This window comes from Podarcis melisellensis (genome assembly GCF_964234715.1).
Source record: "Podarcis melisellensis genome assembly, chromosome: 6".
In the NCBI taxonomy this organism is placed as follows: Eukaryota; Metazoa; Chordata; class Lepidosauria; order Squamata; family Lacertidae; genus Podarcis; species Podarcis melisellensis.
In genome coordinates this window covers 41,474,374-41,488,901 of record NC_138538.1, presented here as the reverse complement: position 1 = coordinate 41,488,901, position 14,528 = coordinate 41,474,374, and the positions used below count along the sequence as shown (strand labels likewise).

The 14,528-nt window shown below is 45.4% G+C and overlaps 1 protein-coding gene across 3 annotated transcripts in view; it reads right to left on the bottom strand.

Moving 5' to 3' along the window:
* PIK3C2B (phosphatidylinositol-4-phosphate 3-kinase catalytic subunit type 2 beta) overlaps positions 1 to 14,528 on the bottom strand; it is an 87,160-nt gene that overhangs the window by 11,298 nt on the left and 61,334 nt on the right. For all 3 annotated transcript variants that reach the window (XM_081916271.1, XM_081916270.1, XM_081916272.1), the window contains 8 exons: positions 12,007 to 12,149; positions 6,816 to 7,004; positions 6,490 to 6,583; positions 5,164 to 5,258; positions 4,383 to 4,563; positions 2,702 to 2,809; positions 1,437 to 1,529; positions 551 to 680 (listed from right to left, as the gene is read on the bottom strand). In XM_081916271.1, coding sequence (XP_081772397.1) covers positions 551 to 680; positions 1,437 to 1,529; positions 2,702 to 2,809; positions 4,383 to 4,563; positions 5,164 to 5,258; positions 6,490 to 6,583; positions 6,816 to 7,004; positions 12,007 to 12,149 — 1,033 coding nt within the window. The remainder of the gene's footprint in view (positions 1 to 550; positions 681 to 1,436; positions 1,530 to 2,701; positions 2,810 to 4,382; positions 4,564 to 5,163; positions 5,259 to 6,489; positions 6,584 to 6,815; positions 7,005 to 12,006; positions 12,150 to 14,528) is intronic.

Sequence of the window (14,528 nt, the reverse complement as noted above, 5' to 3'; positions counted from 1 at the left end):
CAAGCCTCAAAAGATGCCATTATGGATAAACAATGTTTCTGTCATCGGCAACAATTCTTTTACTAGAGAATGTTGTGGGGGCTATTTACATACTTGATTTTTGAAATGACCATGACAAATGTATGGTAGTGGCTGCAATGACTAAAAATAGGCTATATTTTAGAGCAGGGCAGAGGAACCTCGGTCCCTCAAAGGGTTGCTGGACTGCAACTCCCATCAGCTCTGGGGCACACAGCCAACAGTCAGGGTGATGGAAATTGTAGTCCAACAACTGGAGGTCCATATGTTTCAAGGGCACTTGACTTTGATTACCAGAGGAAAAGCAGGTTTTCTGGCTATTTACTGTAGGAAGACAAATTAGAGACTTTTAAAAAAAGTTCTTGGCCTTCATTCAGAGAAGTGATATAGAACCTTGGGTATCTATCCCAGTCCTGAAAGCACTGCTCCAACAGATTTCTCCAAGAACCTCACACCAGCCTAAAAACAACGTGAGTGCAGCTGAGGAAGAGGAACCGAAAAAGTTTCATTTTGTACTTGGATGAAAACTTACCTCGACCTCGACCAGTAGAAAAACAGCGGAATATGACCATGCGCATGTCCAGATCTTCTTGCACCCAGATCTTGTTCATTATGCGGATCATCTGCAATGTTAGCATGTCCTGCCGGAGGTCATCTCCGCACTATGGAGAGAGAAACAGCGCAAGGCAAGAGGCAGTACTGGAAATCAAATCCCTGCTTCCAAAACCTTTTATTTAAGTGTGGAGAAGCAATGGTGTGGATTCCCAGAGGTTCTGAAGCTATTTGGAAAGACAGTTGGTTCCTGATATTCCAGACCCTGGAGGACTACAGTTTGGCAGGCAGGTTCAGGGGGAATGGGGAAAGGAGGCTAGAGGTTAAGAGAACAGCTTGATGAAGTGTGGAGAACCTTTCTGGCTCCTGGGGTCAGGTCCTAGGCCTGCAGGCCAAATTTGGTCCACCTGTCAATCACCTGATGTTAGGTGATTATTCACTTTGAAGTCCCAAAGTCAGCAACATGCATGCAGGCCTTATAAAATGTCCTTTGCCTGAGGCTATGGCTTTACTGCCAACCTGCTGTGGGTAGTAGAGCTGAAGCCTGCTTAACCTTGCAAATACACAACCAGAAACGCACACTGAAATTCCTAGCCAGTGAAAATGGAGCCCATTAATGCTTTTATTTCATGGGTGCATAGTTTATTTTTCAAGCCTGCTTGCCACAGACTAAAAACCTCTAATCACGTTTTTTTTAAAAAATAATAATAATCTGATGGATCTTAGAAGGCACAAGAAGAACTTACAATATATTGCTTGAACACCATATCAAGCAACACTAGAATCCCTAGATCAGGGATTTGTTCAGAAGCATCTGGGCAAAGAAAAACTGTAGCCATAACCAAGTAAGAAACATCACGGCTCACCTTAAAAATGACACGGATATTCTCCCCAAGAGGGTCAACATTCAGGAAGGAGAGCTTCAGAGGAACCGCATTGGAGTTGAAATAGGAACAGTCCTGCAGTCAAAGAGAGTGAGATGGGGGAGCAAGTGGTCAGAATGGCCAGTGCTTTTCTCACCCTAGCTGCATGAGAAGTGGGTGTCCCCTAGCATCAACAGAAGGACTCTCAGAGAACAAAGGCCTAGGACAGGGGTCAGCAAACTCACCACGTCTCGGGCCGGTGTCTCCAGCACCGATCGTGCGGTGGGCCGGAGGGTGGGGAAGCGCATGCCCATATGTGTGCGCACACTCTATTTCTGGCGCACATCCGGGTTGGAGGAGCACCAGAAATAGCTTGTGTGCATGTACACAGGCCTCCTGCGACCCGGAAACAACGCTTGCACATGTGCAAATAATGCTTGTGCATGCACACAAGCTATTTCCAGTGCTCCTCTGTCCCAGAAGTGGGCAGCCACGCAGCGCAGCGCCGGTAAGAGCGGGGGCGGCAGCGGAGGTCACCGCAGGTCTTATCCGGCCCGTAGGCCTTAGTTTGGGGACCCCTGGCCTAGGATCATGCCAGAAATATGTTTTATCTCCCCCAAGATAAGGATTCCAGCTCATCCCAGATACAGTGGTACCTTGGTTTGCAAACAGTCTGGTTTGCATACACTTTGGATTACAAACACGTCAAACCCAGAAGTGCGTGTCCCGGTTTGCAAACTTTTTTTAGAGGCCCCATTGGCGAAAGCGCGCCTTGGTTTACAACCTTGGTTTACAAATGGACCTCTGAAACTGATTATGGTTGTAAACCAAGGCACCACTGTACCAGGGTTTTCTTCCCCTTGGTCTTTTGATGATGCCCTAATTAATGTGCAGTATTAATGTACAGACCCAGGACAGATAAAAGAAAGTGCTTATTCATGTAGTGTATTAAACTATGGAACTCACTCCTACAAGGGGCGGTGATGAACACCGACTTAGATGGCTTTAAAAGAGGATTTGACAGAAATTAATTGAAACTGAAAAGTTAAGTGGTACGGATGCTAATGGCTGGAAGCCAATCATTCCTATCCCCAGGAGCAGCTTGCTTTGCAACAGAGAGGAAGCAGCTACTTTCAAATCTTGCCAATGCAAACGGTGAAGCCAAGCCTGGGCATCTTCAGGAAGCTCAAAGTATCCAAGATGCCTGAACTTAGAGGAAGGAAGCTACAGCACACCAGAAACAGTGGTACCCGCAGTCAGAGACATACCCTGGGCACAATCCCCTTCACCAGCAGGCTGGGGCTGAGCGGGAGGCGGCAGGAGCCATTAACGTTGAAGAACTGCTTTACATCCTCCAGCCCCTCACGAAGGATGGCCTGAAGGAAAAAACACAAGCACAAAGTTGTTCAGCAGAAAGTACCAGGCTATGTGATCTGCTGTCTGCCCCAGGCACCTGTCTTATGCAGCAGGTCTGGGTTTGGTACCCATCCCAAAACAGGTTGCTGCACGAGCCCATTCATGACATAATGTTTACATGCTGTTCCAACACCCCTCTGCCAATGCTGAGCCAAGAACCACCCAAATTCCACATTCAATTGTGCAGTTAAAGCAATTTTTGCCTAAAAGTTTGCAAATGAGGTGCCATGTTCAAATACGCAACTACTTTTTCCAGGTTCAAGGAGTACCTTCTGCTTCCAGGATTTAGGTTTGTAAACACTCCCAGAGCATTTCCAAGCACAATTCAAAGTGTTGGTGCTGATCTTTAAAGCCTTAAATGGCCTTGGCTGAGTGTACCTGAAGGAGCGTCTCCACCCCCATTGTTAAGCCTTTTAGAAGAAATCTGATGGCAGCCCTGTATTGGGAAGTTTTTAATGTTTGATACTTTACTATGTTTAATATTTTCTGTAAGCAGTCCAGAGTGACTGGGGAAACCCAGCCAGGTGGGCGGGGTATAAATAATAAAATTATTATTATTATTAAAGAATTTGCAGCTTAATCTGGCACGAAGATGACATCGGAGGTGGGAGGGGAAGAGCTTGGGAGCTAAAGGTTGTATCCAACTCAGAGTAGACTCACTGAGATTTAAAAAAGGTAAAGGTAAAGGTACTGTTAGGTCCAGTTGCAGATAACTCTGGGGTTGTGCGCTCATCTTGCTCTATAGGCGAGGGAGCCGGCGTTTCTCTGTAGACAGCTTCCTGGTCATGTGGCCAGCATAACTAAGCCACTTCTAGTGAACCAGAGCAGCACACGGAAATGCCGTTTACCTTTCCACCAGAGCGGTACCTATTTATCTACTTGCACTTTGACATGCTTTTGAACTGCTAGGTGGACAGGAGCTGGGACCGAACAACGGGAGTTCATCCCGTCGCAGGGATTTGAACCGCCGACCTTCTGATCGGCAAGCCCGAGGCTCTGTGGTTTAGACCACAGCGCCACCCGCATCCCAGTCATTGAGATTAGTGGACCTAAATTAACCATGTCCATTAAATTCAGTGGGTCTACTTTGAGTTTGATTATTGTTGACACAACCTTAGGTGTTAGTTCACGTGCCGTAGAGTCAAGCTACAGAACAGGGCAATCTTAAGGTGAACCTCAAAAGCCAATTATGGAAGAAGCTGAAAACTGTAATGGCTGAATTTTAGCCCAGGCCCCTGCTTTGTGCTAAGAGAGGCTGGCAATCTGGCAATTATTTATTGCATTCCCTTTGCATTCTCAAACAAAATAGACTTTAGACGGTTCCTACAGCAGGCCTCACCAACCAGGTGCCCTCCAGACATATTGTGGCCCAAAGCCCATCAGTTCCAGTCTGCACTGGCTGATGGGAGCTGTAGTCCAGAACATTTGGGAGGGAACCAGGTTGGTGAATAGTCTCCTAGAGCTTTGCTGCTTCATCCTTCCTTCCCCATCACACACTCATGGGAGACATGAGGTGCTTGCAAGCACACATACCTGTCGCGATGAAGGAGCAGCTTCACGAACCTGCTGAGCCAGCTTAGCCAGGGTGTTCACCAGCCAGCACTGGCGGTCAAACTCCTCTCTCAGGCCCTTGCCACAGCAGCACAGCAGAGCTGCCAGCAGATACTGGTAACGGATGCTGAATTGAGAATCCTTAAGACCATCTTTCAACAGCCTAGAGACATGGAGACACTGTCACCAGAAGCAGTGGGGTTCATGTGAAAGACCCATCCATCCACACCAAAACAAGCACAGCTAAGCAAAGTCTTTTTCCTGTCTCCTGGACAGACCAAGTCAACTTAGGAGACAGACCACGTTTTCCTGATTAAAACCAAATATCTTGTTTTTAAAAAAGGGGATCCCCCCCATCTACAAAAATTGAAAATATAAGTTAAAGGTAGCCAGAATAATGCAACATAAAACAGAGGGGGCTAAGGTTCTCGGACTGCTGAAACCGCTCCCTCATGAGGACTAGAAACTTGATTTAATTTTAAAAAGAGCTTGATTTAATTAAAAGAAAGAAAGAAATGAAAGCATAGAAATCCAGTTCTGAACAATGGTGTAATGGTAAGCAATTCTTAGGAAAGAAATCATTTCTTCAAAGGCTGGTAACAGTGAATGGAAGCATAATGTTCTGAACATTTTCTAGCGTCTGCTAGAAAGATTCAAACTTGATGATCATAACTTCAGATTCTCTTTTTCTTTTTTAAAACACACACACACCCCCTTGTTTCTAAATCATTCACTATGCCAACAGCACATCCACCAACATTACCAGAAAAAATAGTGAGTTATCCTCAGGTCACAGACGGCTCGCTTCATAAGAAACCGCACCAAGGGACTGTCCAGGTAGCATTCATATTTCAGAGCCTGGGAGAGGAAAGAACAGACTGGACTATTACAGATTCTGTAACAGTCTGCCCTTGGGGGCATAGCCCTCACAAGCTGGTATACAACTAAAGGAGACTCAATCAAGATGCACGTGAGTCATAAATAACGTAGAGAATTCAGAATTTTGTTGGCCTTTTGTTCTGTAGGAAGGAGGACCCCCAACCAATGCACTACCACAGAAAAGGCCCTGTCCCGGGGTGGAGAAACAGCTTCCACCACCATCCCTTTTGTGTATCCTGTTTGAGGAAAAACATGTGCTTTTTTCCTTTTGGCTCTGCAGCTTGGAAAGCACCCAAAAAATCTCCCAAAAATCAATTAATGTAGTACTATTACTATGTTACCTCTTACACTGCAAGACTGACTTTATTTATTTATTTATTTATTTATTTATTTATTTATTTATTTTCTCTGTCACACAGGTGTTGAAAACATAACCATTTTTATGAGAACACATATTGGGACATTGAAAGTATGGTAGAAGAGTAAAATGTTGCCCCTTCGTTAAAAAGAAACAAAAACAAACATAGTAGTGATAGTTCCGCTCAACACTGCAATTGTGAAAATACTTGAGGTAAATTAACCTAGAAAATATAGGCAAACCTTGACAACCTCAGTACAAGCATTCACCAAAAGACAGGAAAAAAAATATTTCTCCACATTCCAGGCAGCAAAGACGAGAAACAAAATTATTACACTGGAGTTTTATTTTGTTTTTTAGTAGGAATTCATCAAGGCAGATTGTTAAGATTTTGAAACAGTCCTCCCAAGACAAATCTAAACACTGCTCATTGTGAGAACAAAAACTATTTCTAATTAACTGTAGAATACAAGATAACAAACTGAAGAACGTGGCCTATGACAGCAGCCTGAAGTCCTACTGGAAGGATTTGCTGTTTAAGAGTTCTTCTATCAGTACCATCCTGCTTTAATTCTGAATGCTCCATTAACTTTAGTACAGGTGAACTGAAGCCTAGCAACCTATCCTTAGGGTATCAGAAACTGGCCATTTTACAAAGGCTTCTGAAATTCCAACCATTTGGAGAAAAACTGCTTTAGGGTTTTGCTGCTCAGGTTCTGAGCTTCCAAAGAACTAAGCCCTCTGCCATGGTAGCTGCCTCCCGAGATACAATGCTGTCTAAGCACACAAGCCACTGGCATGTGTGCTCCCAAATGGAATGGAAATATTTCTCAGGTAACACATGGGACTTACCTGTACCAGCTGGGGCAAATAATCCAGTAGCTCAGCATCAGATATGGAATCAATCCACTGCACAGCTGTCCTCCTCACCTCCTGATCTGGGAACCTGCAGCGACATATCAGGAGATTTTCACTAGAGGACAACTCCACCTCCATGTTGATAGCCACCTTTCATTATGTATAAAACTTAACAGTTCCCCTCTTTCTCTCCCCAAAAAGAACCTTCAAAGCAACAGACAACAATAAGACAAATGGACAATAAAACGAACCTCCCCCAAATGCATAAAACCACCTTCACAAAATACAATAAAAACCGCAAATCTAGGAAGAGGACTTACGCTGCATGCAGCAGCCCAAGAGCATCTTGGTGATTCATGTGAGTCCATTGCTTCAGCAGGGCATAGATGTCAGGCAAGCAGGCCCACTCCCAGCTCGGGGCACTGGCCAGCAGCAGAGGAAGGGAGCCTGGCTGAGAGTGGCAGTAATAACGCTTCTCCCACAGCCGCTTCCGGTCGGCATCTGTTAGCCTGGGACAAGAGAAGTCTTAAGATCAGTCTGGGGACACAAGGGCTATTAGCTATGGCACTTGCAAAATTTCCAGAAGCACCCAAACTGGCTGATTCTGGAAACCCGATGCTGGAACAGACACTATGAGCCTTTCTTTGACCTGATCTAGAAAGGCACTTGTGCTTTTAAGGGAACCTTAGGCACATTTGACGCAGAATAAAGGCACAAGAAGAATGAGGAGGCCACTGGAAATATATTTCTGTGCAGTGTGTTTGCATGAGAGAGGGAGAGAACAGCCCATTCTCATGTAGGACTGCTAGAGAAGAGCCTCGTGCCATTTGATCATATACTGTTTGTTCACAGGAACACAGACTGAACCTTGGCTGTTCTGTGTCTCCTCACCACCACCAAACTGATGTTGCTTTGGGACTCCACCAGAGAGCAGCAAAACCACAGAAAGACAACCACACACTGCTTCATCTCAAACAGAACAGGGCTGCGTGCTTCAATTACCAGTCAATCCATTTCTCTCCATGGGGAAGATGGGATCAGGTGGCTAATGGGGTGACTTGAAGCAATTCCATCCCCAGTCTAATGGGGTCAAAGGTTCTCCTGCCGCAAGAGCTAAAGGAGGAAAGGAAGTTGCGGCCCGTGATGAACGCAAAAGCCCTCAGGAAGAGGAGCACTGTGTCATCCAGACGCAGTGAAATACCTCTGCTCTTGCTTGAGGTTCCACCTGCATCCTTTCTGGTTCCACCTGCATCTCCGGCCTGGTGGAACGCTCTGCCTCATGAGACCAGGGCCCTGCAGGATCTGATTTCTTTCCGCAGGGCCTGTAAGACAGAGTTGTTCCGCCTGGCCTTTGGCTTGGAGCCAATTTGATTCCCTCCCTCTCTTTTTTCCCCCTTTCTTTTCCTTCTCCTCCTGCGATGAGGCTACATTTTAATATTTTAATGTTCCATTATTTTAATGTTGTATTTTATTTTTGTTTTTAAGTTGTAATCATTCATCTTGTTTTTATTATTGCTTGTAAGCCGCTCTGAGCCCGGCCTTGGCTGGGGAGGGCGGGGTATAAATAAAAAATTATTATTATTATTATTTCTCCCCACCAAAGCACTGATGATTCAACATGAAGCTGAATTTTAGGGAGGAGGGGGTTAAAAATTCCTGAAAAACTATGATGCTATCTTAAAAAAAAAACACCTAGACTTGATAGCACAACAGTCTGGCAATAACTAAAGGAAAGAATGAACTTAGTAGTGCTTAATTTTGAGAAAATGAGGTAATGCGACAGAAAGCACATTCTCTGATCCAGATGTTCTGCCTACCAACCAACCCTGGCCAACCACAGATGATTGGCAATGAGCTAATAACAGACAATGATGAGACACTATTTCTTTACACATTTCAAAGTGAAGCCCTACACTGAAAACAGGGATTATGGGCTGGAATGTGTGCAGAGGAGGGTGACCAGGATGATAAAGGGTCTGGAAAGCAAGCATTGCAAGGAATGGCTGAGGAAGCTGGGTATGCTTAGCCTGGAGAAGAGAAGACTGAGAGTTGATACAGCAGCCATCTTCAAATATCTGAAGAGCTGTCACATGGATGATGGAGCAAGCTTGTTTTCTGCTTTGGAGGGTAGGACTTGAACCAATGGATTCAACTTACAAGGAAGAAGATTATGACAAAACTTTAGGAAGAACTTTCTGATGGTGAGAGCTGTTTTGACAGTGGAATGGTCTACCGCCAATGATGGTGGACTCTACTTCATTGGAGGTTTCGAAACAGAAGTTGGGTGGCCGCATGTCAGGGATTCTTTAGCTGTGATTCCCTCCAACTGTAGAGTTCTATGATTCTACGGCTGAGCCCTGGAAATGATGCTTGCCCCTCTGTGGCTCAGGCTCCAGCTAGAAAATTAGCTAGCACTGATTTTGTTCGGTGCCTCAGGGGTATTTCCATGTTGAAGGTCAATGCAGCTCATGGGGGCAGCTCAGAGGGAAAAGGTCAAAAGTGAGGGGTATGAAAGAGATCTTTTAAGGCAGTCAAGTCTTAAAGAGAGGTGGGGGGGGGGACTGAGCAGGACTTGTCCATGCAGTTCAGGACTGCAAAAGAGTAAGTGGTGGAGAGAAGAGAGATTTGGAGCCCTGTGTTCAGGGAAGGTAAAAGGCCAAGATTTGAGGAGCAACTGGAGGTGTCCTGAACTGGAATAGAACAGGGAGAAGTTGCAGTATAGGGGGGAGGGGGGAAAGAACAGAAGGCCAAAGAAAATAGAATAGCTTGGAGAGACAAGAGTAGAGTTAAACAAGGGGCCTGGAAGCCACATGCCCAATCCCAAATCTGTTGGAGTGGCTGCTTAGTGGTGAGCACCCATTGCGCCAGTTACTAATGACTTGGTGTGTTCCAGTGTTGAGCTTTTGCATTGAAAGCCATTTCCCAGGGACTGACAGTGCCTCTGAGCTGTCTTGGCAAGGCAGTGAGAGGAAAACTGAATCACACAGAAGAATTGGAGGGAGACCAGGGTTGGTTTTGTGAGAGGCCAAAGCTAGGATCCAGGGCCATCAAGATCAGCCCAGCCACAGTGCTAGAGGAATAACAGGGAGGGGCTGAATGTCCGGATGCTGGCAAAGCAATATGGCCAAGGCACTCGCATAATAGGGCTAGTTCCATTCCCACAGGTTTCCTTAAGCCACCTCCAGGAAATACATTCACTCACTCAGGCCAGAACAAAAATGAAGGAGAGTGAAAAGCACATGAGAACTTCCCACCGCAGCTGTGACCCAGAGCAGACAGGAAGGGAAGTGGCACAACCTACTGTACAATGCCAGGAAGGGATGGTCTGCCCCTACCAAGCACCGAGAAAATGCTGCAGAAAGCTTTCTTGCTTTCAGCCAAAGGAGGGGAAAGGGCGAGGGCAGCCTGACATTGGACCTATTTATATACTAATATGTTCAGGACAAAGAGCAGGATTGGAGGTAGCCAATAAATTGAAGGCGATGACCCCAACCACCCAGAAGAAAAACCTTCAAAGAAAAACACTACAGCTCTATCTGGGCTTATTAGCTGCTTGTTACCCAAAAAGTTATCCAAGCAAATTACAATATATTGGCCACTTTTGCATCCAAGTGGTATATAAATTAATCAAGTACTTAAGATTTACACTCATATATACTATACCATACTTAAAGAAGAATCATATAAACATGAACAATTTCTCATTCAGAAAACAGCCCTCCCACTCCAACAGCAAGTGTTAGATGCACACCAACAACAAAATCAATTAACTCCATCAAAGGCCTGGGAAAAGAGGTAGGTCTTTACCTGGCACCCAAATGATGCCAGTGAAGGCACCGGGTAGAAGGTGAAAATCAAAACTTCCCCCTATTTTAATGTCGAACGCCTTGGTACTCGGATGTTTTGGCTCCCAGAATGGATTAAGTTCGACAACCAAGGTACCACTGTACTTTAAGAGTTAAGAGCAGCGCTTGCTTTCATATTAAGACTTTCTTTCTGAAATTGCCCTCCTTTGTTCACTTTTTATGGCACGTTCAGACAATGTCATTGTCCATCTGCTGCATTTCAGTGTCCCTCAGTGTTTTGCAAACCTGACCTATGACTATTTTGGCTAATTTAAATGCAATTACCATAGCAGCCTGTCCTGGGTGGACTAAGTGCTATTGAGGCTCTTAAAGCCCATGTGTCTTTAATTAAGAACTCCCTGCATGCAGGCTCAGCCCATTATAGGAGAATCTGGGCCAAAGAGAAGAACATTGCTAGATTATATTGTGCTAGTTTATTAAGTGCTTGTATGGAATCTCTGCTTTAATTCTACTTCAGGCTAATTACAGGAAAGAAACACTAAAGGGATCAATTATGGAAGCAATCAGCGTTAATGTTGTTAATAACATATCAAGCGGGTACAGTCTGACAGCAGTCCTTACTGGCTCTTGTGGCATTTGAGTTTTGCCACTCATATTCCAAGTCATCTAAGGTTTTAGCCATGGAGATTCCCAGGGTGAGAACAGCATTACTGTGGATCCGGCCTCCAGTTTTATAGCTGTTTTCTACTTGTGTTTCAATGCTACCTGGTTTTTAACTGTACATTTTATAGTGCTGTAAAATGTCTCATGGGGCCATTTTCAGGGTCAATTAAACAAAACTTTTAAAAAATGGAATAAACTGTGGGGGCAGGCTGCCCCTCATTGAGCAATTATAAACTAGAAACCAAATAACTTGTTCAAGGCTATAATGGAAGTATTTCAAAATCCTTCCTTATCTACAGTATTTCCTTGAACATTAATCTGTAGACCTTTCGCCACAATCTTTTCATCAAGTTTAATAGGAACAAGGAAGACTCTGAGATGATTGCCTATTAGTGTTAGATTCCCTTCTATTCTTATTTGTGTTTAGATCGAAACCACCTCTGTCAGTTGGAGACTATTTATGGAGGAAACAGATTTATTTAGATGATAGTCTCAGTACCCAGCAAGGCGGTCAGTAGTCATGAAAGTACATTGCTAGCAGAGAAACATATGCTGAACAAGTTTGGGTGCCTGGGCATGATCACAGAGCAGACTATGTAGAAAGTACTTTGAGCGCTGGCCTCAGAAAGTGATGGAAAGAGAGAGGGGCAAGCACTGGAGATAGGAAGCCTAGACAATATGCGAGACAGAACCCACAGAAAGAGGGAGGGAGCATAATGTATGTGGCAGCAAGAGCGATCATATTAAACGGGGGGAGTAGAAGCAGAGGGGACCAGCCTGGTAGGAACCAGTTCACCCCTTAAACCAAGGATGGGGAAGAGCTTTGGCCCTCTAGATGTTGTTGGACTCCAACTCCCATCAGCCCCAGCCAGCATGGCCAATGGTCAGGGATGATGGGAATCATAGTCCAGCAAATATCTGAAGGGACCCCTGCCTATTACCCCTCCGAGATGTTCAACTCAGGGCCATCAAAAAGTGTCAGTGACCAAGAATCTCTCCCCTGATACAACAGTGCGCCCAAGCACACTCTCAATCCTCTCACCAATAAAGCGATTCCTTCTGCATCACCTCCTTCAGCTTCCGCTGGTCTCCCTCAAAGAGGCTGTTGAAGTTGTATTGGGGACTGAAATCGGCTGCCGGTGGACTGGTAAACTTGACTTCAAATGCTGAACTGGGGAAGTCAATCTGCAAAAGGTAGGGAGACAAGAACGGCCTTTTAAGCACATACTTACTGCCACCCTGAAAGGGCAGACTGATACCAGGGATGCTTTATCCCACTACCAGCACATGGAAGTAGCCTAAAAAGGAGTTCTACACCTGAGCATCCTATTATTCATGTGCCTGGGTACCAGGCAGACATCACACAGAATATGACACATTGCACAGAAGTAGGAAAAGCAGACACAATAATGAGTCACACTGCAGTCCCAGATCCATCCCACACACACATCTGTGGAATGGACAGACCTACCAACCAGCCAAGAAATTATGAAGACATTTGTGTAGTCATATTTTTATTGTAATGAAAGCAGTATGTTTTCTCTTTCCATTTTTCTGCCCACACACACCATTCAGAACTACTGTGGGGGCCATGCATTCACCCTTTTGCAGGGTGTAATGTGTATGCAGACCTGCACATTCCCCCAAGTCACAGGGTACACTGTACAAGTGACTGTACCTTGCCACCTAGTGAATACTGGAGCCCTGTTCTTCTGGGGCACTACTTGATAGTGGCAGCCATGTAAAAGCACCATGCATTGCCACTTGGGCAGCTGATGCCCATATTGAATTCCAGACCACCCTCTTGGCTGTTTCAATTCTCACATGCTTTCTTTTCCACTGGGATGCTTTAGCAGGTTTTCCTCTTAGCTCTAAACAATGTTCCTGCAACAAAGAGGTCCAAATGTGTATTGGGCTGTAGAAAAGCTGCGAGGGTGATGTGAAACTAAGTTTCATGGGGATACTTTCTGGGCAAGGCGGCCAAAGAACAGATCAGGAAGCGGAACTGACAGGGGTTTAAGGCCAAATCACACACCCCTTTAGCCTGGCCACATCTAGGTCACTGGGGAAGTGGCAAATACTGAATCATCTGGCTGTTCCATCAAACACCATGTGCTCAGGTTGTGACTCACCACACCATCCCGAAACTTCCAAAATCAGCTGAATACTGGTGTGCCCAGACCAATCTGGACTCTGAGTGGAATGATCAGATTTGGCTCTGAATTAAACACCCAAATGCACAGAGCTGGTCCTTTCGTTTGACCTTCCTTCTTTTGGATCCATGAGACACCAAGAGCCACCACAAGGCATGCATCCCTGGCTTCTTTTAGGCAGACAGCACAGGCATTAGACTGGAAGTGAGGAGTCTGTACTCTCCATGTAGTGCAGGACTGCAACTCCCATCAGACCCAGCCAGTGTAGCCAGGGAGGATAGGAGTTGCGGTCCGACCCCTTCTTGAATTAGATACTCACTGTCCATGCTTTAGAGTGGCAGCAATTTGCTGACCTCCAAATTGCTTGGGGAAGCCCTACATAAGCCTATAGTGTATCAAGGTTTGGAGCCATGGATGAGTTTAACAGGACATATCCTTGAAATCTTTCAAAAGAAAAGATGGAAAATGAGCTCAGTCTTTCTTGAGCCTTAGAAAGTCGCAACCACACCCAGCTTTGGACTGGAAAAGCCACGATGGGATGGGATGCAATGGCGCCACCGGCAATGTGCATCATTTATTCAATGGTCCTTAGCAGCAGCAGCAGCAGCAGCAGCGTTTAGGGGATTACCGGCAACAGCTTGAGTTTAAAATGAATAAATAAACAAAACTCGATGGGTTTGTAAGTGGCTTTGGAAAAGAAAAACCAGTCGTTTGGTTGCGTGCCAAAGAAATCAGTCCCATACAAGCAGGTCGGAGAACTGCAACAGAAGGGAAGGGAGGCTAGGGAAGGGAAGTAATTGAAGCTCCAGCAGGGCCTGGTTTGAATGCTTAGTAATAATCCTTCTGCTCGCTTAAAATCAGCAGGGAAGGAGGATAGTGCACACGATATGACCCAGGGGAGAACCTCTCCAGACCCAGCCCAGCTGGATCCAGCTCCCCACCTCCTCCCACTGCCAAATCTCCACTTCATCGGCACCGGCCTCTCCCTCCATTCCTTCTGTCCACACCCTAAGCAGCAGGCTTGGGGTCCTGCCATCTAGCTTCAAAGCCAAAAGGATATTAGCAAGTGCAGGGGAGGGGAGGGGAAAAGAAGACAGAAATGAGCAAAAAGGAGGGGGGGGGGAGAGACATTGAAGCCAGAGGAGAGACAGATATAATAGATGAATCCAAGAAAGAAAGAAAAATAGAGAATGCTATGCTTGTGTTGGGACTAGGCAAGTGCTTTGGGTCACAAATCTACTGCAACTCCTTAGCTCAAGGATTTTCAGGGTGCCAAGGCCCAGAGAGAAAGAGCTTCCCAAAATGGCAGTATCAGGTTGCAATCTTAAGCCCCACTGAATTCAATTGAACTTACTTCTGAGTAGACATTGTTAGGACTACAGCCTATGCAAAATCAGGCCTCCATAAGTCA